The sequence below is a fragment of the Schistocerca gregaria genome, chromosome 1 (genome assembly GCF_023897955.1).
Source record: "Schistocerca gregaria isolate iqSchGreg1 chromosome 1, iqSchGreg1.2, whole genome shotgun sequence".
NCBI classification, from domain to species: domain Eukaryota; kingdom Metazoa; phylum Arthropoda; class Insecta; order Orthoptera; family Acrididae; genus Schistocerca; species Schistocerca gregaria.
This window is the reverse complement of record NC_064920.1, coordinates 216,480,693-216,504,445: the sequence shown is the minus strand read 5'-3', so window position 1 is coordinate 216,504,445 and position 23,753 is coordinate 216,480,693. Positions and strand designations below refer to the sequence as shown.

At 35.6% G+C, this 23,753-nt stretch overlaps 1 protein-coding gene across 1 annotated transcript in view; it reads right to left on the bottom strand.

Annotated features, from left to right (window-relative positions):
- LOC126315621 (adenylate kinase 7-like) overlaps positions 1 to 20,645 on the bottom strand; it is a 191,303-nt gene extending 170,658 nt beyond the window's left edge. The window contains exons 1-3 of the mRNA XM_049993842.1: positions 20,489 to 20,645; positions 12,099 to 12,192; positions 11,947 to 12,024 (exon numbers count right to left, since the gene is read on the bottom strand). Of these exons, the coding sequence (XP_049849799.1) occupies positions 11,947 to 12,024; positions 12,099 to 12,192; positions 20,489 to 20,574 (258 nt within the window). The 5' untranslated portion in view covers positions 20,575 to 20,645. The remainder of the gene's footprint in view (positions 1 to 11,946; positions 12,025 to 12,098; positions 12,193 to 20,488) is intronic.
- Positions 20,646 to 23,753: the final 3,108 nt, after the last annotated feature.

Below are 23,753 nucleotides of genomic sequence, written 5' to 3'. Positions count from 1 at the left end.
AAAGAGAATAGCTAATTCACAGGATAAAATTAAAACCATATGGTCAGTTGTGAGGGAAGTGTCTGGTCAGCAGCACAAGGTTGACCATATAAAGTCAGTTCATAGTAAAAAAATTTCTGTTACTGATAAATCAGGTATATGAACAGTATTTAACAATCATATTCTGAGCATTGCTGGTGAATTAAATAAGAATTTAGTTTCTACAGGGAAACACATCACATTCTTGGCATATGCCTTTCCGAGATTGATGTCTGAAATACACCTCTGTGATACACTTAAGCTGGGGACTGAGTCAATAATTAAATTACTGAAGACTAAGGACTCTCATGGATATGATGGAGCACCTAGTAGAATATTAAAGTACTGTGCTGCACAAGTTAGCACTGTTGTTAGCCATATTTGTAATTTTTCCTTTAGGAATGGTCAGTTTACAGAACAATTGAAGTACTCAGTAGTATAGTCACTTTATAAGAAGGGAGAAAGGGATAATGTAGACAATTTTAGACCTATCTCTATGCATCAGTGTTGGCTAAAGTTATTGAAAAGGCTGTGTATGTAAGGATAATTAAACATTTTATAGCACAGAATTTGCTATCAAATGTACAGTTCAGTTTTAGAAGTCATTTAACAACTGAAAATGGTATATACTCTTTTCTGTGTGAGATACTTTTATAACAAAAACGAGAAATATAGAGATACTATACAGTTTTATAGATTCATCTGTCTGATTCTAAAAGTGGTAGCGAGTGAATGTGTGACAAGTTCTACTGTACTGGTATTGTTCAGAAGTGTGTATTCTAAGTGTGCGTTACAACATATTAAACACACTTATAAAGATAGCAAAGTTTAGTCATTCAATCACGCTGACAATACCCATAACATGCCGAGAATCCTACATCAAAAGGTTCAAAGATAACAAGAAGAATTCGCACGAGCAGAGGAGAGGCGATCAGTAGCCAGTATTGTCATACCAGTCTCCAAGCATAATAGTGGCAACAAAACGGATGTACTCAAATTTATGAATGTTAGCTGCTGCATATATGTATGTAATCCTGAAGGTCTGTATATATTAGTGTCAGTTAAGGTTCTCCCAAAATACGAGTACTTGCCAATCTCTTTTTAATCATTCTTTAAGTATTTCCCTTTTAATTATTTAAGCAGCAAATTTGACCATTACAAGAAACTAATGAGGCCTTGGTTGCATTTGTTACATGTCCGTGAGATTAGAAATATTAACAACTTGAAGAAGCAAAGTGAGTTTAAATACTGCCTACAAACAAGACGCTCCAGGAATGCTGATTTCAGTGGTAAAGGGAGGAAGCTGCTACACTGTAAGCTTATATGGCCATGCTTGGCGCCTTCTTTCTCGCTGTAAAGAAACTCTTTTTCCTTCCAATTAATATCCTTTACAGAAAGTGCATTTCTCTATAAAAGACAAAAATCTGCATAAAGTAACCCTTAAGTTGCAAAATAATTCTTCTGTAAGACTTTATCAGTAGGACTGCATCAGAGAATACTTAGGTTCATTAATGAAAATGCACAAAAAACTGCTTTAATTGAAAGATACCGATACAAACGAAATTCTGGTTTTGAAATATTTTTTCCTTTTTTTCATAATTTTGTTAAACACTGTTCACATTGGAGTCACAGGAAATGGCCATTGTTGAAAACTCATTACAAAATGCAATGTGCCAAGACGTCGGAAATCCGCACTTGGCAACAGTTGAAAGGAACACACCAACTCGTGAACTGGCTGATGAATACCACAACAACCAGGTTGGCAACCCATTGTTAAAAAATGATGACACTGGTGATACAACTAATCATGATGTCACTTTTATGACACTCAATGAGACAATTTCTCAGTTCTCACTGGGAACCATTTTTCCAAATAGTGAAAGTGAAGTGCGCAACAGCGAAAGTTCCTCTGACTATTTGCTCACTATGTCGAGAACACAAGAGCAGGAAACAGTTCAAAAAAGCAATGTAAATATTAGTGACACAAGTCATGCAACTGATTAACACAACAGCTTACAAAGCAACAGGAATTTCAAGAAAGTGTAACACAATAGCTAAAGAGTGTAACACAACAGTTCAGTGAGGTGAGCCAAACTACTGTATAGCAAAACAAGGCGTTTAATGATTTCAAGAATATTATTAGGATACAGTTCAGTGAAGTGAGGAAAACTATACACACTGAGTTACCTGACAAACTATCCAGTAAGTTCACAGCGCTTGGTAAACAGCTAAAACAAGAAATAATTACCGACATGTCTCGCAACATAAATACGTTAACGGAAAAGGTAACATCCATAGATTGTAAACAGGAACAACTTGCAGGTGAGTCGCAAAACCTTAGTGAAGGATATTCTCAAATCCAGGCGATGCAATCCCAAGTGAATGCACCAGTAAAAAATGTGATGAACACAGACAGTGAGCTGCAAGACGTATGCAAAAACCTATCTACAGAAATACACAAGTTGAGTCTAAGAGTAGATCATTTAAGTTTAGAATCAGAATTTGCAGAAAACAGAGAGATAAGTTATGTACAGATGTTAAGGAAATAACTGAAAAATCTGAAGCACGGATGCTGGATAAGGGCAGTACCCTTGCTGAAAAGATATTGTCAGAATGCGAAATTTATGTGGATACTATAGAAGAAACTCTAAAAGAGAAGTAAAGCCAACTTCTAGCTAAAATAGACTCAGGTTTAAAGGAAAGAGAGGAAAGGTTGTGAGGTAGTGTTGCTAAAACTACTGACATTCCAAAAAATATATGACAGAAAACAAACCTATGCTCTTGAAGGAGTTAGATACCTTCACTGGTTACCCACAATACGGGGTTAGCCCATCAAAGGAAAATACTGAAGGTTGCATTATGCAACAACACTTGCCCGTCTAGCAAGTGCAGTTGCCATTCAGTGCTCCGCAAGCGAATATAAACACATCTTTCACTGACAGCGCAGCATGTTTTTCGACATTACTCACTGAGGAGGGATTACTTAAACTTTGACAATTCCCGGTATTTACTTCTGAAGCGAAAAGAACACACCCTGTGGTCGTGATTTACCTTGTACTTGGACCAAAGCCCAGAAAATTAGATTGGTTATTGGATACAGACAGGGTGATGTTCTTCTATGGGCTATGGACATGCATTGCCACAACTATGAACAGCTTGAGAGGGCATTTCTGGATAAGTATTGGTCTGAGGCCATTCAAGAGAGGTTCAGATGTGAAGTATTTAACCTAGCCCCATTCAATAGCAAGTATGGAACCTTAAGGGACTATTTTGAAAAATATTTGAATAAAACCAGATACTGGATGAACCTGGTATCTCAAGTAGATGTGCTGAAAATTTTAAAAGCCATCTTACTGCCCGCACTAGGTAAAAACTTATTACCATCCAGGAACATGACACGGAACACTTTCTGTCTGTACTGGACTCAATAGATTTAATATATGAAAAGAGACCAGTACAAGAGCAGTTAGTTAATACGCCAATAACAACACAGAGATTTACAGACCAACAAGTAAATAGTGGATTCATAGCACAACACGGAGGGCAACCTTACCCAACACAGACCTATGGCAATGGTAACAGTAACCACAATGGCAATGGAGAAAGCCATAAATACAATGGTGGATATAAAAGAAATTGGCAAAAATTTAGCAAAAACCATTACACTGAGTAAGTAATTTATGGCCAGCCTATACAATACGTACAGATACAAGCTTCTGGCAATAATCAGCCGATCACTTGGCAAATGCCAAACAATAACAGGCAACCGAATAACCTATAAACAGCAGAATTCAGCCAGCAAAGTAGCACACGTATGCCAAATAACATGCTAAGGCAAAGAGAATTTCAGTCGAGAGCCTCTCAGGACAATAATTGGCGTAACCAAGTACAAAGGGTCAAGATAGTGGAAGATACGCCTAACCCAGAGGTTGATGCCACCTCAACGCCGGAAAACTTGAACTGGTCATGGCAGACCCCCATTCTGTTAGCTTGGAAGTGACTGGGGGCACGAGATTGACGAACACTTGCTTCGTCAGATACAATCAAGGTAGTGATGTGAAAGATGATCTGTATCAAGGTAATAAGGGTACGCAGAAAAACCTGACAGAGGGCACGGTATATGCTACTATTAAAGCCAAAATATTTGGCCTTGATGTACCCATTATGCTTGACAGAGCGGCTATGACTAATTTGATGTCACAGGGATTCTTTCAAGAATTGAAGAAACATGGAAGTATACGCACACTGCCAGTGCAAAATTGCAAGGTACCAAATGCCACTGGTCAGAAACCGAAAGGAGTCAAGATACAAGACTTAATTCCCATACAATTAGGACAGTTTTCTGTACAATGCAATTTTTTGATAGAGAAATTAAAAGTCAATTGTTTAATTGTTATGGATACATTTAGGACATACCAAGTACAAGTTGATACAGGAAAGGACCAATGTCATTTCACTGTAAATAACCATTTATTTGTAATAGACATGATCAGGGGAAGTACTAGTAGTTGTAAAACTGATGATACTCATGACCTTGAAGTTCAATTGGTAAATCCCATAGTTATGCTTGTCAACACATACAATAACAAACAGTCATCAGCAGAAGAAATAAATATTGACACAGTAAAATCAAAGGTAAGTGAATAAAAGTGCTTGTCTAACGAACAGCATGTGGAACTTAGGGAACTGATACTTGCTTATGTACATGTATTTGAAAAAAGACCAGATATTATTAAGGATTTCATGTACAAAATGGAAGTGTAATCTCACGAAACGTTTTGTTCTATCTCATACCCTATACCAAGGACAAAGAGGGAAGCAGTATAAAAAGAGATTAACAGGATGCTTGAGCAGAACATAATACAACCATAATTATCCCCTTATTTTAGTCTTATCTTGGCTGTATGTAAGACAGATGGCATGGTGTGCTTTGTCCTTGACTCACGTAACATTAATAAGATGATTGTACCAGTCCAAACACATCCAGATAATTTAGAGGAACAGCTTATGAAATTCCACAATGCTAAATTTCTTGCTATAATTGACCTCAAGTCTTGATATTGGCAAATAAAACTACATGAAGAAAGTCGGAAATATACTGCTTTTGTATGTGGGAGCACAAGTATCGAATTTCAAATATTACCATTTGGCTTGAGCATAAGTGCACGTGTATTTATCTCTGCATTTGATAGAGTGCTAGGGCCTAAGCTTCTTAGTAAGGTAACAATATATGTGGATGACCTTTCAGTCATTACACCCACTTGGGTAGAACATTTAAGATTAATTGAACAAGTATTGAGCCATTTTTCTGCGTATGGAGTAACAGCAAAACTCAAGAAATCTAATTTTGGACAAGAACAAGTAAAATGTTTTGGACAACTAATCTCTTCGGAAGGTATACTGCCAGATCGTTTTTGTTAACTTGTAAATTGTTGCGCCAATGGATAGCAGGTGGTGTATGTATCTTCAAGAATTCAATTTTGAAACAGTATATATAAAAGAAAACCAGAACATAATAGCTTATGCTCTTTCTCAACTACCACAAGTCTTAGAGGAATTCAGTGATCTTTAAGAGCAGGAAGGTGAAATAAGTGCTATGTTGATGGAGGACAAAACACTCTGACAATACTATGTCCACAAGTGCAAACATATGGAGCAATTACAGCAGGAAGGCACATGCCGGAGTGAGGCAAGAGCAAAACTAACACACAACGCCGATGAAAAATTTAAAAGGTTATTCACAATTCACAAAGGTGTTTTGTTCCGTAGGAAACCTCCGGGACAAGAGAAATGGTGCATGTGTTTGCCAGAGAGATATGTGGATGATTTTAACTTATACACACACAATACTAGGGGCCATTATGGCACTACAAAATACACTGATAAAATAGCTAAATATTGTTTTTCCCCAACCTTAGACGAAGAGTACTACAGGTGGTAAGAAAGTGTATTGTCTGCCAGGAAACAAAACATTCTAACATCTCCAAACGGATAAACTACCCCCATTGTGGCTAAGAACCCTGTAGAAAAGGTACCATTAGATTTGGCTTGATCCTATCCTAGAGGTGAAGGGTGAGTAAAATACATAGTAGGCCTGCATGATATTTTCAATAAATATGTAAAACTGTATGCTATACAGAAAGTTACAGCCAGTTCAATAATAAGATGAATTAAAGACAATTATTTTGCAAGAGTAGGAAATCCAGAAGTCATGTTAACAGATAATGCCTCATATTTTGTGGGCTCTAAATGGTAAGAGTTTGTAAATTCTAACCGAATCAAACATGTTTCAGTATCCAAATTTCATCCCAAAGTGTCCTCCATGGAAAAGGTGTTTAAGGAATTCAAGAGGTTTATGAGGACCTATATACTTCAGGGATGTGACTCCTTTCTTACAAGTTGTTAATATTCATCCCCATACATCAAATGGATTTACAACCAACTGCGAACAGGTAGATGACTGGGAAAAACCTTTCCCCAAGATACCGATACCGGAATTATCACTGGATGATAAAATATGACAAGCAGTAATAAACCTTGAAACCTGCACTAAATATAGGAAAGGAATTTACGGCAGAAAGCTGAAATGCACAACAGTTTCACATAGGACAAAAGGTGTTACTTAGAACTCAACCCAAATCCACAAAAACTGGGAAACTGAACCATAAGTGGCAATTATTGTACACTGGACCATACATAATTAGAAAATCTCCTACCAGGGAGCATATAGATTTGCACATGTGAACACGGGTAAAGACAAGGGCCTTTACCCACACACAAACTTGAGAACTTTTATATACTGAAGAAGAGGTTATGCAGCCATTTGTACACCTCTAAGTTGTACATAGGTATAGTAATATTAAATTTAGGATGCTGGAAAATCACTTTCCAGAATTTATGTTTTAGTTGGTAAGGAAAACTTTTGTTTAGTTTTTTTTTTTATATATATATATGTCAAATGTATAAATGACAAGGTAAGTGGATGTAGCAATGAAGAATTTTACTTTTATTTGTCTAGAGGTGACGATACTTTAAACACAATGCTTTGCCTTGCATGTAGTCCAGTTGCAAATGAATGAACAAAGTTGTAAAACACATGCAAGTGCACACTGCAATATACAACTCGCTGCAATGTTAGTGGTAACATACCAATGCAGTGCTTGCACATTGGGGAGAAAGTTAGTCAACAAAATACAACCGTGTGTACACCAGAGACAGATGAAAGTGTTGGAGCACCCAAAACAAACAAACCTTATGAGCTACAGCCTGCACTAACATTTTTAAAGCCTATTGCACAAACTGGGACATAGAAAATGAAGGAGAGTCTATACCACAACTACGACTATCTACACAATACACACAAACGAAGATAAGCTAAGGGATTATATATATGGAACGGGATCTTGAACTATGAGGTATATACTGAAGTCACATTACTATGTACATTATACCGATAAATTAAAAAATGTAAGTATTGAAAGTACATGCACTGATTATAATGAAGGGGGCCAGAAAATCCCTGCTGCAGTTAAACAAGAGAGTACAATATGAGTGACAAACTGAATAAGAGATCGTACCATGCTGATAATACACTTTATCTTTCAGATTTAAGGTAAGTAGAGATGCACATGACATTAAATGAGTTTGTGATAACATGACTGCACAGTGAAGTAAATGAATACATGCTCAAATATACAAACGATGTATTAGTGACCATTGAGCCACTGTATATTTATCTATGAAGATTTACTTTTTAGTTAGTAGAAAGTTTTTTCTTCTAGGGAACAATGCATCAACACATCCTAAAGTAAAGTAAGATAAATGCTTGTCAAGTGTTAGGTAACATATAAAAATAAGAAAGGACTATGCCACAAGTAAATATACTTGTAAATTTATGATATGTATGAATGTGATAGTGTGAAAATGTCTGTAGAAGAATACAGTTGCAGTATGTCGCATATCATGATGCTGAACACCACCACCACCAAATAATCAAGGGGTTGAAACCTAATTACTGTGGGCATCGACTACTCATAAAGTGACAAACACCTGATTTACACTGAATTTTTTTTTTTTTTTGGTACATGTTTGCTACTTATATAAACACTGTTTTACACTCATTGTACATAACATATAGTAATGATGATGCAACTCTATATACCTCAGCACATGAAATGGTTATCCTTTACACAACGAACATAACAAGTAAATATTGAGGTGCACTTTAAACACTGAGTAAGTATTTGCTACAATTAGTATCATCAACTCTGCATTATGTATATAAACAACAAACTATTTTGTTCTGGGGATCACAATTAAGTCTAGTAAGAGATGTAACTGACCACATAAATGCCTTTCCGTGAAATTTCCTCAACCCTGTAGTGTGTAGATCCTTCCCGGAGAATACTAGAGAGGTGAGGCCACACTTAGTCATATAAGCAGCATGTAAAATCTGTTGTAGCAACAATTGTTTGCTTTTTTTTTAACTATTTGAACTTGATAAATATGCTCTGACAAGAAGTCACAGTAAATTGAAATGAAATGTATGTCAATTTATGCCATAAAAGAAAAGAAAGAATCTATTATTATACGAATGTTATGTAAACAACGTAAAAGCAAATAAGAGTAAAAACTGCACTCATATAACTGGAATTGAACGATGTAATGAAATTATAATTTAACAGAATGTACTAAAACGAAATGACAATGAGACTATAATGTATATAGGTAACAATAATGACAGATCAGCAAATGAGTAGGATAAGTTTCTTCTCGTAGTGGTAATTTTATTTTTTTGGCATGTGTATAGTATGTGGAAAGGACACTTCAGAAATTTTTGTGTAATGCAATGGTATGATACATGCTTAAAAACAAAGTGCAAAAACATACAAAACCTGCCTCCAAAATGTTAAGCGTGCATGTGGGATATGTGGGTGTGCATGTGGGATATGTGGGTGTGCATGTGATGAACTAAAAAACAACAATACTTCATCTAACATGAATTTTCTGTGCTCGAAAACATCATAAAACATAATTTCTCTGTGCTTGACAATGCTGCAAAAACACGAATTTTCTGGGCTGACAACGTCGTAAAAACATGAATTTTCTGTGCTCAACAACATCGTAGAAGCGGCAAGAAACTTACCTTGTTGCCGTATGTCAGATGTATGGCTAGTATTCCCACTGAATAAGTGTGAGTGATGAAATGAAATACTTTCCTCAGGCCGCTTATATGGAAACTAGTTGTCACTGCATCAATGATTTCACAAAGGATCACACCGTTGAACACGAGTTCACAATTTTGTGCAGTAAAGACTATGTGGGCGCACGACACAGGCAATCTGACTTCGTGTTAAACATGTGAAGCTGAGCAGGAACGGTAACAGATGTATAGCTGTCCATGCAAGCTTTGCAAGCTAAGCACTGGGCAGATACTGACTGACAATAATGGTACTATGTGCTTACAGCAAACACTTTGTTAGGAGGGTTATCAACCCATAAAAAGAGAAATAAGCTCAGACACTACGCATCTCTGTATGACGTCAGTACACAGTGTGGGACAATTGTGAAAAAACATATTATTTTTTTCTTTCTTTTCTTTTCCCCTCATCCTTAATAATAATTTTGTACTATAAATAACATTGGTATAAACAACAAGAGAGATAGAGGGATGCTATTCGGTTTTTTAGATTCATCTATCTGTTTCTGTAAGTGGTAGCGGGTGGACGTGTGACAAGTTCCGCCACATTGGTAGTGTTCAGAAGTTTGTATTCTACTTGTGCATTAGAAAATGTTATTAACACTTATTGAGATAGCAAAGTTTATTCATTCAATCATGCCAACGATTCCCGACTGTTCATATCTCTGTGACGTGCTGAGAATCCTGCATCAGCAGGACTGAAGCTAAGAAGAAGAATTCGTGTGATCAAAGGAGGGGTGATATGGAGCCACTCCACTTTTTGGCAGTTTCACCACTTCTTTTGTTCAATCTAGTCTTTGCCTAAAAGGAGTTGCATATGAAATACTCATTTTCCTCTATATAGATCAAAAACTGAACAGTACCTTCACAATAAAAGACAATAACTTCTAATGCAGACGTTCTCAAACATCCTTACCACTTAATTTTTATATAAAACATGTTCTTTAATGTCCAAAATATTATCCCTGCTACTAAGCTTTACATTTGAGTTTTGAACTATTTTGGAGATCTCTTATGTCTATGGAGTACTCCTATTTCAGCGATCAGATACCCAGGAAATCCAATGATTAACAAGACAAGCACACCTTACATTATTAACATATGTACCAAGTTATGTACTGTGACATAGGCAATTATGTAACTAAGTAATTCGATGTAGAACTGTTATATGCTGCCTCCTCTCTTTATCAAAGAGGTGACTCCATAAATATATTGACTTGTGCTTGCTACACCCCAACTGTTCTTCCACAGTAAACATTACCACATCCGACAAATTAGTTATACTATTACTGTATTCCCTTATAACCTCACAATTTCTTGTTCCACATATCTTTCTTGGCATTTCTCGAATTTTACCTCAGTCTACTCATAATTCTTTACTCATAATTCTTACATCATATTCACCTACCTTGTCATCACAGTAGTCAGCAGGTGAAGCCCTTGACACTTCGTCCATACTTGGGTTGCAGGTTCCTATAATATTACTCCAGTATCATAATCAGGTTCACTTTTAACAAATACTTTATGTTCATTTTCAAATTTTAGTTCTTCTTCCCTATCTTCAAACACACAATTATTCAACTCACTCTTACTGTCTCCTTCCCTTTTGCCACTCATTTTGTCAAACAGTTAATCACACTTAAATAACAAAAAACTATTACTCCAAATTCCAAGAAGGCCTTGGGAGAACAGGGGAAAGCAACAGACTGAACCTGCTGTGGGTCCCTGGTCACTCAGAAATTAGGGCCAATATTTACAAATTAACTGTAGATCTGGAGCTATTTTATATGTTTGTTTAATAATTTCATGTCTTCATTCTTACATTGTTTGCACAATACCTGGTTCTTCAAAACACCAGATAAAATAGAAATATCATTGATTTCAAATTCTTCACTAGCCATATTTATAGTATTATAGTTATATCTTACAGTATTCAGTTTCTTTTGAGAACAAGTTTCCTTGGATGTAGCAGTAGTGCTGTTGAGATTGGGAGGCACTGGTGAAAAAACAGATGATAAAATCATTTTTCAGTGTTTTTACACAGTTCTCTCCATTTAACACAATGTTTCAATATGCTATTATTTTTCCTAGCATTTTGTAATTATAATTCTACTATATGAGGAAAACGTTACTTTCTCATAATAACAATAAGATGTTTTCACCAAAAACCATATGTATAAACACAAGCATACAGAAAGAAAGACACAAGACAATTTAGAATTCCATGAAGTCAAATGATACCAGGTTAGCCAACTCAAAAAATATCCTTCTTCAACTTCATATTTTGCATGAATAGGGACAAATCTGAAAGGACTTGCAACAAGAAAATTTCTTCTATTGGCAGCTAAGGCTGAAGCCATACTGACTCCTAGCAGACAAATTCTTCTGCAAAAAATTATTTTTAAAATAAAATAAAATATTTCTAGCCGCTATGAATAAGATTTGAACACCATTCCAATTCTAGAGTTCTGGTGAGGAAATACTATGTATGTACACAAATAACTGTTACACGCTTATTTATTGGCATTACTGTAATTATACCTTCTAAACAACTGAGTCACTCCATATGCTAATGGTACATTTACCTGAATCAATGTATCTTGACAAAAACCAAATAAATTCCTTCTAGTTTTGCTCCTTATAGTTTGTAGAAAATAAGAATACTACAGTAACAACTGAATGTTTGGCATGAGCATATTCAAAATCAAGTGATTATTGGTGGCACTTACTGTCAGTGAAGGAATAAGGAAAGCTTCTTCTTTAGGCACCTTCTTATATTCACCAGTTGTCAGTCCTTTACTTACTGCCTAGAACGACCAAGAAAAATTTTGTTAGTCAAGAAATTTTGAACTAATTATGACTGATAGGTTTCATTGTTTACCTTGACAATTTTCCTCAGGGGTGATGATATTTGTTCCACAGCCAAAATATACTTCCGTTTTTTTGGAAAATCCTCTAACAATAAATAAATCAATCTGCAAGAATAAATACATAAGTCACTCATTTATGCAAAGTTATTGAGTGGATGACTTTTTTATTTAACAGTTTATGTTAAATAAATGAATAAATGTGATTAAAAATGCAAGTACTTATGAGGAATGAAACTTACATGAAGCAACTACATAGAGTCTTATAATAGTATGAGATTATTTTTCAATGGAAGTCGGGGTACTTCATGTAGAATATGTTCACAGATTACCAAATATTTGAATTAATTAAAAAAATACATTTAGTGGTCCCCTAGAAATGGAAATATAATTAATATAGCCACTGGCAATATACTACTAAGAAGTGAGATACTGATCTCTTTTTCAGTCAGTGTTACTTGGATCTTTTCACGCACTAGAAGGTTTCCTTCAAGCTAGTTTACATAAAATATGTGTTAACACACAAAGTGCTTCCCAGCTGTTTCATACCTGCCCTGTTTTTTCTTTCTCCATTCTTTCCTCAAAGCACAATATAATTGGTATTAGCCCAGACAGTCCTAGGAATTTAGTGCTGTCAGGGATTTGAGAATGTTATGACTGGCACCAATTTATTTTAAAATCTTAGACTCATGTATTCAACATCACATTGTCAAACATTCTCTTATGACCATACTTGTCTCAGAGAATCACAGAGCATGTGCTCATTGCCACAACTTTGGCAACATAACAGGGGCAATGTATTCATGGTGTTTTCATGGCTGAAGTAACTCATCTACATGTCTTATATCATTTTATTTTTATTCTTTTTCTGTATCATCATTTAGCAATGGGCAAGAGAATATGTGTGTTTAATGTTAACAGGCAATGGGAATGCAAATTTTGAAATTGTGTAATGACAGAAACAATTAACGTGATTATTGCACACTACATACCTACTGGAGAATTTTCTGTTCCGCATAAAAAAAAAGAGTGATATGAAGATGACATGAACTTAGCCAAACATAGGAGTACTATTAATTCTGTCACTTTGCAAAACATAAGAGATAACATAAGTCAAAGGTGGGAATAACATTGATTGGCAGTGAGCTGCTACAGAGGATATATTTTCATACCACACTGCTCGATATGAACATCATTACTGAAAAAAAACCCGTCTAGCAAAAAATACAACTGAGTAAATAAAGTCAATGTTTAAGTAAAGTGTTTTAACTAATTTCAAAAGTATGTCCTGGACTGCTCTGACACAAATATGGCATGTGTCCTGTTTGGGCCCCATATGTTATGGTAAGCCTAATTACTCCTAATTTCTACATTTTTAGTAGAGCAAAGTGTGGTAGCATTAGATCTATAAACATTATGCAGGATTCTGGAAACTGCTTGGTCATTGATCCTAAATGGTGTTCTACAACAGAGTGAAGGCTTCATGGGATAAATAGTTTGGTTGGAGTATAATTTAATATGACAACAGGGGACAGTAAACTGGCATAATCATGTGCAGTGGAGTGAAGATAATCCACATTATTTTACAAAAAAACAAGTCAATGCACCAGGAATGAAATGTGCAACTTTTTATTCAAAGGCAAATGATGGAAGACAGCAGATAGATGAAGAGTATCTGCATGCAACAGATGTAACTATGTGAAATGTTCAAACACACTAAAATGTTTGCAGACAGGAACTTGAATTCATGCTATTTCTTTTTGTGAGCAACATTGTAACTCAATTAGCTATCCGGGCATCTCTCACATCTACAACTACAACCTGCCTTTGACTATCCCACCTTATTGAGGAGTCTTTCTCTGTGAGTTGTAGTTTGAGATCATCTTTGTAATGTTGTGCAGTGCAACAGCTCATGAACACATATGGACTCAGCTTCAGATAAAACTGTGTTTAAAATGTTACTTTGGAGTCTTCAGATATATCACAACTGAACACAGATGTTGTGGAAAGTGTTGGCTACATTTCTGCCAGTATTTAGCAACCAACTCATGAGCAGATGAAATGAACATTGCAACTTATCTTATGGCTCTTGGGTTTTAGCAACACAAAGGAAACAGAAACATATATCAATTATGAGCTGTTGAATGGAGCTAATTATTTAATTTATTCCAACTGTAGAAATGATGTAGCATTTACAAGGGGGTCAAGAAACTGCTCACTATGTTACTACAGGACTAGAAGTGTCCTACAATCAGACAACTCATTAACAAGAAGCTATAATGCAATGTTAAGTCTTTATTTTGTGAAGCCAAGCTGTCTCAAGTGAGGAGCTTTTATTTGACTAATTACCTGTTTAATCATTGGAATTGGTCTTTCGTATTTCATTACGTAAGTAGTGAGTGTATCCCAAGATTAGGTTCCATGAGCTTGAAGTATTTCATGTTTAACAGCTACTAAAGCAGAAGCTTTCAAATTAATATTTCCTGTCATCAACCAAAGCAGATTATTTATATAAATATATATTTATATAAATAATAAACCAGCTTGATGTAGGAAATGTACAGTAAAGTAAAGAACCTGCTTAGTTTAATAAACCCATCTTTACTGGATTCTTTGCCATTGATTTGGGCATACAACAAATCCATGCACTGCAGAAGCAATAAACTGTGAAGATGGTGAAATATTCATTACATGTCAACAGCCAGTACAGCATAGCAAACAGCAGGGCGGAGCCCCAAAATGACAGGATGTGTGGACACGACAAGACTGAAACAATCAGAAAAAATGTTAAGGAAATATAATTTATGATCTTTTTCACTCTGTGGCATAAACCACAATATGATTGTTTCTATGGCAATTCACATTGTAATTACTGCAAAAAGACTGGACATACGGTTGAGGTGTGCAAAACAAAGTACAACTAACAGAAACAGCAGATACTCCAGCATATGGCAATAATTAAAAATAAGAAGTCACATACTATTCACAATGAACTTGCCCAAATTCAAAAAGTTTCACAGATGAAATGTCATATGAATGCCATTTTTTCTCATGATAACAAGTCACTGACTGTAACTCTTCAAGTTACCAAAGTGCCAATCAATTTTCAAACAGAGACAGTGCCATCAATTTCAATGATTAACATACAGACATCTGAAAGTTAGGAATGCCAAAGTTAACAGATTTTCAAAGTTTGTTGTTCAGTTACAGCAATCAGGAGATTTCAGTGAAAGGACAATTTTCAACAGATTTGATGTACTAGGCATGTTTTTAAAAGTACCATTTTGTAATTCCATTGCTGCAGCACAACAGTTGGCACTTGGCACATGCACACTGCATATCACACTCTGTTGGCAAGTGACAAGACACTACTGCAGAGTCTTTTGGTGTGTTTATGTTTGTCTGTGAGTATTTGAAATGCCTCCTCTGACTAGGGATCTTATTGACTGTCAAATATATGCTGTGATTTGTTTTCTTAGTGCCAATGACATGAAAGCAGCTTAAATTCACTGTCAGATCACTGAAATATATGGAGAAAATATTATGAACAATGGGATGGTATAGAAATGGGTGAGAGCTTACACAGATACTCATACAAACGAGCATGATGAGGAACAAATTGGGTGACCTTCAGTCATTACTGATGATCTGGTGCAGGAAACTGGTGAAAAAGTAAAACAGAAAAGAGACATCATGTGATGACTTTCCTCAAGCATCAAGAAGTGTGCTTTATGCAATTGTTACAAAATGTTTAAATTATCGAAAATTATGCTCATGCTGGGTACCAAAAGTGTTGACTGAGATGCACAAAAGTGAACATTTATTCAGGTCTCCAATTTTTCTGGAGTGATACAGTGAGGGAGGTGATGAGTTTTTAATAAAAGGTTCACAAGCATGGGAATGTGGGTGGCTTACATTACACCTGAATCAAAGCAACTATCCATGGAACATCAGCATGCAAGACTGCCCAAGAAAGTTAAGTTCAAGCACACAATGTCAGCCCGGAAAATCATGTGCATTGCTTATTGGGAGAGGAAGAGGGTGTTTCTTGTAGATTTTTTTGCCTTGTGTTGACACCATAAATTCTACAACCTTTTGTGAGACCTTAAAGGAAGTGCACTGTGCAATCCAAAACAAAAGGCATGGCATGCTGAGTAAATGGATAGTATTTCTTCATGACAATGCTTATTTATGCATAGCCAATTGAACTCCGAGTTGATCATATGAATTCGATAGCTAATACTTGACCACCTCTGTACACCCCCAAACTCCCCTCCAGTGTGTACTACATTTTCCAGCATTTGATGAAGCATCTGTTTGGTTAGAGTCACAATGATGAAGAAGATGTTGAACAAACATGTTGCAATGGTTGTCTAGTCAGGTAGAAGATTTCAACAACAATGGTATTCAAACTGGATTGTACGATACAATAGATGCCTTAATATTGGTGGCAAGTATGTAGAAAAGTAGATTGAAGTACCGGCTTTCAGGTAAAAATAAAATAGCTATGGAAAGTGTTATCATTTTCTTCATATTTCAAAATGATATTTACCGAAAAGAAGGCACCTTGCATAAACAATTTACAAAATGGGCTGCATTTGTTGTTGTCAATGCAAATAAAGCAAATAATTTACTAGGCTTTCATCTATTCAATCATTTGGGATTTACCATTCATGAAAGAACAAATCAAATTCAAACTGACATTCTGAATGGAAAGTTCAGTCATATGTTTCAAAAATATCGTGATAATCTTTCTGAAGCAACAGACTGTATCAAAGATTGCTAGGCACACATTTTGCTGAAGCTGAATGAAGGGTCAAAATTCTGCAAAGCATGAAACATTCCTTTTGCATTACAAGATAAAGTAAAACAGGAAGTTGATCAACTTGAACAGAAGCAGGTTTCGAAACCATAACGAGCAACGCCAACTGTAATGGTACAGAAACCGCATTGCTCACATCATGACATCTGCAGGAATTTCAAAGAGATGGGTAGTTCTAAATTGATTATTGCTTCAAGCCAGAAGAATTGATGTCAAAATTAAATGGTGGAGTGTAGTTTGCCAAGCTGGACCTTAACGAAGCATATTTGCAAATTTCTTTCGATGAAGACACCGAGATTAATGGTGACAAATATTGTAATTGGTCTCTAACATTACAAGAATTTAGTCAGTAGTTTTTAGAACAGTTAATTCAGAAGCCTCTGAATTCTAAGAACTACCTGTCTCAAGTACAACCCCACAGGAATTTTGAATCTCTATTCAAAAATCTACAAGCAGTAAATTTAAAATGCAACAAAAATTTGTTCATCTTTTTTTCAATGTGAAGTGTAATACTAACAACACATACTCCCTGCAAGTGACATTGAGCTGAATATGCAACACACATACTCTTGAAATCTTCCTGTTGAAAAGTACATCAAGCAATTACATTCAATACTGGGCCAAATAAATTATTATCACACATTCCTCCTTCATGCAGCTTCTGTCAGTGAACTATTGCACAAGTTTTATGTAAAGGCTCCAGATGGACCTAGAAAAATGAACTCCAATGTGCATTTAACAAATTAAAACAATGTTTCCTTGATGCCAAATGTCTTTATGACATTGATACCAGTAAAATGCTCGCAACTGCTGCAGATGATTCAGATTATAGCATAGAAACCATTCTCTCACTTGATATCATGATTTTCAGTAACTAATTGCTTTCACTTCATGACTGTTAGGGTGGTACAAGGAAAATACAGGCATATCGAGAAGCAGGGACTCAAATTATATTCACAGTCATGAATTTTCATGATTAGACCTGCAGCCGTAATTTTTCCTCCTCACAGACCACAAACATTAAGTGGCTATCATTGGACTAAACTATACTGTTCCTATACATATAGCTCCATGTTTGTAATTATGTCTGACAAATTACAACTATGAGATTATCTTCAGGTCCACAGCACAACATGCAAATGCAGATCTGCTTTCACATTTAACAATAACTAGACAAAAAATAAAAAGTTTGACCCATCAGCTGATTCTCTCTCTCTCTCTCTCTCTCTCTCTCTCTCTCTCTCTCTCTCTCTCTCTCTCTCTCTCTCTCTCTCTCTCTTTGCCCCCTCCCCCCCCCCCCTCCTGTCTTCTGCGTGATAGGTACCAGTAGTCGCAGTACACAAGGCATATGGATACTTTCCCAGTAAACTCAGATTTAATTGCCAAACTTGTGCCTAAAGATCCTTTTTTGTCTAAGGTCAAACAGCTTATTCAAATGTAGTCACCTGATTATATATTACTTTCTCAGTCAGAAATCAGATCTCACTGGAACACGAGGCATACACTTACAATATATAAATGTGTCTTTCTCATACATCCAGCGTCAGGCAAGACACATGTGGTTATTTCTGTGGTGTTTAAATTGATTGTAATTTTGATGCTACATTAATGCAATTAGGGTATAGTACATACAAAAAGCACTTCCAGAGAGCAATACTATTGGGAAAATATTTACATAGAAACTGAAGGCTGCCACATCTTTGTTATAGTGTGCCCTGTCACATCATGTGTTTGCTTATCATAGCAAGAACTGCCATTAAGCAACTGTAGCAGGGAAACATTTTTCTGTTGCCATGAGTGATTGGGCCAAATTAAGAGTAGCATTCAGTTGCTGCATTCACAATAATAATTTTTCAATAAAAATATTGTCTTTTGCTTTTAATTATACTAGGATGAAAACATCAAAATTTGATGCAGGAATATGAAATACATCATTTTTAAATGATAAGTCATTAATACTCTTCAATCTCTCAAAATATCAAAAGTATTCTATTTTCCATTTGATGTTTCACATTTTTTTGTACCAAGTTTTAATTTATTGTGAGCACTCACTTTTTCATACCAGTTATAGTTAAAAATACAGAGATGTTATTTTTATTTAAGAAATTTAATATTCGTTAATTATCATTCCAATTTGATAATAAGTACAGTATTTAAGTAAAAGTACTACTTTGAAATGAACCAAGTACTTTCCAAATACACTACTGACTCAGCAGTCAATGATTTCATTGAAATATTTTAATTATTTTATACTAAACAAATCTTATAATTTTCAAAGACAGTTTTTTTTATTTCTTTCTTTTTTGTGACAATTGCATGATACTGGTTTAGGAAATCGATACCTTGGCAGTGATCTGCAAATCCTATAAGTCCAAAACAAATTGAAGTGGTCTCAGTCTATAAGGTACCTTTGTCCATCTATGGAAAGTAAATAAGGAAACATCTTCAGTGAATGACTCACAAAATATAATTTGATTTTCATTACACTGAGGGCACTGCAGTGCCTTTTCCATGATATATACACCCATTGTAGAACTAATTCATTTTTTTATTGTTAAATTTTGTCCAACACAAAAATGTCCAGTCTACAGGAAGGAAACTGAAAAATCCTGAAACATATCTCATTTTCACAACACAAAAGTAGGGGCATATACAAGCAATGATTAATTAATATAAATTACTGCAATTCACAATTTGTTATTAATTTCTTTTAAAAATTAATGTGATACATTTCATGTTTTATGCTCGTCATCTGGCTATTTGTGTGCATGAGAGAAAGATTACATTTGGGAAGTGCAAATCTTTTAAAAATATAGGATTGTAGCTCCACTATTTTAAATGGAGAGACAGAGGGAGATTACATTTAATTATTAAGAAAAAAGAAAAATTGTGTGGCATTGGCACTGATGGCTGGAAGATCTTGAGTGTTTGTTTTACTGCTTAATTAGAAATGATTTTACTTACACCATGCACAAAGGCCCCTTTCAGTGAGTTCTATGAGAGTTGTGTCTTGTGTTTATTTGTTAACTCTACATGACTGTAATGGGCATGTGCATAGCCACATATGATACTATCATTGCACTTGAGAATGGCTAGTGCCCGAAAGTAAAGTTTCCTTGAAAGATGTGTTTGTTATGTAATATGCCAATATAAATGAGATGGTGAAATCTATTGTTCCAATATCTCCACACAGAATTCTCCAGTGCTCACTTCATGAGTACTGGAGATTTCTGTGTGGAGATATCCAGAATTTAATCAAGGGCATGGATGCAGTGTCTCATAAACTTCATGCCGCTATCTCATCTCCCTTTGTCAGGCAAATACTGGTGATAAAACTTTCTTAAAACAATGGGATTTGAACTAGCTGACTATGAATTGAGTATCACCAGACAGGTGTGTGTTAGAACACTCAACTATGGATGTGGGTGTTCACTAAAGGTGGTAATGAAGAATACAGATCTTTACTGTAGATCCTCATTGTTAATATACTCCAAAGACATGTTCTATACTCCTAAAAGTATTTCTCCCTGATAATATCTGGAGAATGTGATGAATGATGGGAAGAACAATATCAATACATACATGGCAATATCCTTCACATGAATAAGTGGTATGTGGTTACGACCACTCCCAAAAACTGGCAGTTCTGGTTTGTTATGCCATGCCATCTTGAAAAGGAAATGTAAAACTTCTTCTTCATAGCCGTAGCTTACACCAGTTGCAATCACTATTGTTTTGAATTTTTCAGGAAACTACATAAATAAGAAAATAAGTAACATTAAAAGATGAAACAGTGACTGATATAGTGATTAATGTTGCAAGGTTTTATTGCATAGTCAAAATAACTGTAATAAAAATATAATAAAAATACAGAAAATGAACAACAAACATGAGGAAAATGGAACAAAATGAGATGAAAGAAAGATTAAATTTCAACGTTCTTGGACAACTAGCTCACAAAAGTTGGAATACTGGCTGTGTTTGATTAGGAATTGAAAGAGAATTGCAAAGACTTTGTTGATGTAATTATCCTAGAATTTCACCTAAAGTGTTTTGAAGATAGCATACAAAGCTTAATAAGGAATGCAGATTGGAAAATTGTGTTTTAATAATACAAATCCAGCATTTCAGTCATCAAGGTACTTGACTTTAGAGTAAAACTAATAAAATACAATAGCAACTGAAACTAGAAATTTTGTAACCAGTGATAATTTATTATTATTTCCACTACACATCTGGGAAGGTTACATCTCGATCATTAGGTGGACCCAATAATATCTCTCAGAGCATACCTCTACAACCATCAACAGATTACAGAAATAAAATACAAGGACTGTGAAACACTAAAAATTTCTAGTTTTTGCAGTAAGGAGGTTGCTGCAGTGGATACACCAGTTCCCGTGAGATCACTGAAGTTAAGTGCTGTTGGGCATGGTCAGCACTTGGATGGGTGACCATCCAGGCCGCCATGCGCTGTTGCCATTTTTCGGGGTGCACTCAGCCTCGTGACGCTAATTGAGGATCTACTCGACCGAATAGTAGTGGCTTCGGTCAAGAATACCATCATAACGACCGGAAGAGCGGTGTGGTGACCCCATGCCCCTCCTATCCACATCCTCCACTGAGGATGACACGGCGGTCGGATGGTATGAGTAGGCCACTCGTGGCCTGAAGACGGAGTGCAGTAAGGAGGTAAAAATCAAGTATGAAGTCCCACTAGGGTCAGTTATGGAACCTATCCTATTTCTGCTTTATGGAAATTACTTAGGTGATAAAATACATGATCGAATCACAGTACCCTTTACAGAAGACATTAGTATTCTCATTAAATCACACAGTGTGACAATCTACAGGAAACAACAACACAGTTATGCACAGTTTAGCACAGCGGTTCAGGACTAACAGCCTCATCATGTTATTGTTGTTGTTGTTATTGTTGTTGTTGTCATGGCCTTCAGTCTGAAGACTGGTTTGATCTAGCTCTCCATGTTTCAGTAGACCTGCATACCCTCAGGAAAAATTATGGCTGCAGTTTCACCTTGTTTTCAGCCATTTGTAGCACCAGCACACCAAGGTCATTTTGCATGATGTTTCAAGATCATATCAGTCAACCACCCAGGCTATTTACCTATGCAGTTCCAAAAATGCTGCTGCCCCTCCTCAGGAACCAAAAGTTTGTCTGGCCTCTCAATAGATACCCCTCTATTGCAGTTGCACTTATGGTACAGCTGTATGTGTCACTGTGGTATGCAAGCCACCCTACCAATGGCAAAGTCATTTGGATCATGCGGGTTGGGTCATTACAAAGTCTGAAATCACTGTGGCAGTTAACTTCTACACCTCACAAAACCTACATCCTGCAAATCCCAGTTTCACCATTGAAGGAAAAAAAAGTCTCAAATATGAGTCATACAGAATTTTAGTCATACATATTCAGGATGATTTGAAGTGGGTGATACGCCTTAACAAACTAAATGAAAAACTAAATACACTTTTGTAAAAATCAAATATAAGAATGTTTGACTTTTACACAAGTGTATTTAGTTTCTCATTTAGATTGTGAAGGCGTATCATCCACTTCAAATCATCCTGAATATGTATGCCCAAAAATTTTGTATGACTGACATTCTCAGGCTGATAAAGAAAAATAAATGCAGTGATGCCTGTAGATCTATTTTTAAAAGATTGAAAATACTGCCTCTACCTTGTTTATATGATATACTAATTTTTACAGAAGAGAGCACTTTACAAAAGAAAACATCCTCCTTCAGATATAGCTATGATTTACACACACATGAAACTAGGCACAAGCATAACCTACACATCAATACAGTAAGTACAAACTTATGCAAATGAGGAGTATACCATACTGGAGTTACATTTAATTAACCAATGCCTTCTTATTTAATATGTGTACCAAAATTAAATATGTTTAGGTAAAAATCAAACAGTTATATATTGACCATTGCTTCTACTCTGTTTGTGAAACATCTTAATAAAGAAGTCTAATTTATCAAATATAATTGTGTACTATGTTACTTTCTACTATAATTAACTTTTTTGTGTTGATAATGTAGTCTCACTTAATAAATACAGTTATCATATGTACAAGCAATGTAATATGCCCATTTATGATGTTATGTACATTGATGTGGTCTAGTGAGTACTGAAATCATATGTTATTTATGTTTACTCCTTGCACTATATCAAATGTACAAATGATGTTCTAAAACTGATTCCCTTGATCACATAAGTAAATAAAGAAAAAATTACCCTGCCTGATAAAAAATCTAGCAACCAGAGGAGGAGAAGGAAAGTAATTAAACTTCTCCGGTTGAGAGGTTTAGTGATGTTATTTCAGAGATCACATAACTGAGTCAAATTAACGACTAATTTGGTGTATGAGGACATTTATCAGTATGACATTCACCCTCTCTGGCTTGGATGCATATATTGCTTCATTTGGGAATGATGTCATAAAACTGTTGTATCCTCTCCTGTGGCTAGCTGCCAAGAACTGTTGTAAATGGCACTGAGATGGAGTTGACATTCAAGCTGGTCCCAAACATGTTCTATTAGTGTCAGATTTGGGGATCTTGCTGGCCACCAGAACACCTCAGTATCACAAAGATAGTCATGGAGACACAATCAATGTGTAGACAATACAATGCTGATTCCTACAGAGTAGATTTCTAGTCTTCAGAAAAGTCATTATACTAGATCATAATACATGTTCAAAAATTATACAACTGATCAACATCCTCATATGCCAAATTAGTCATTAATTTGACTCAGTTACGTGATCTCTGAAATAACATCTTATAACCTCTCAACCAGAGAAGTTTCA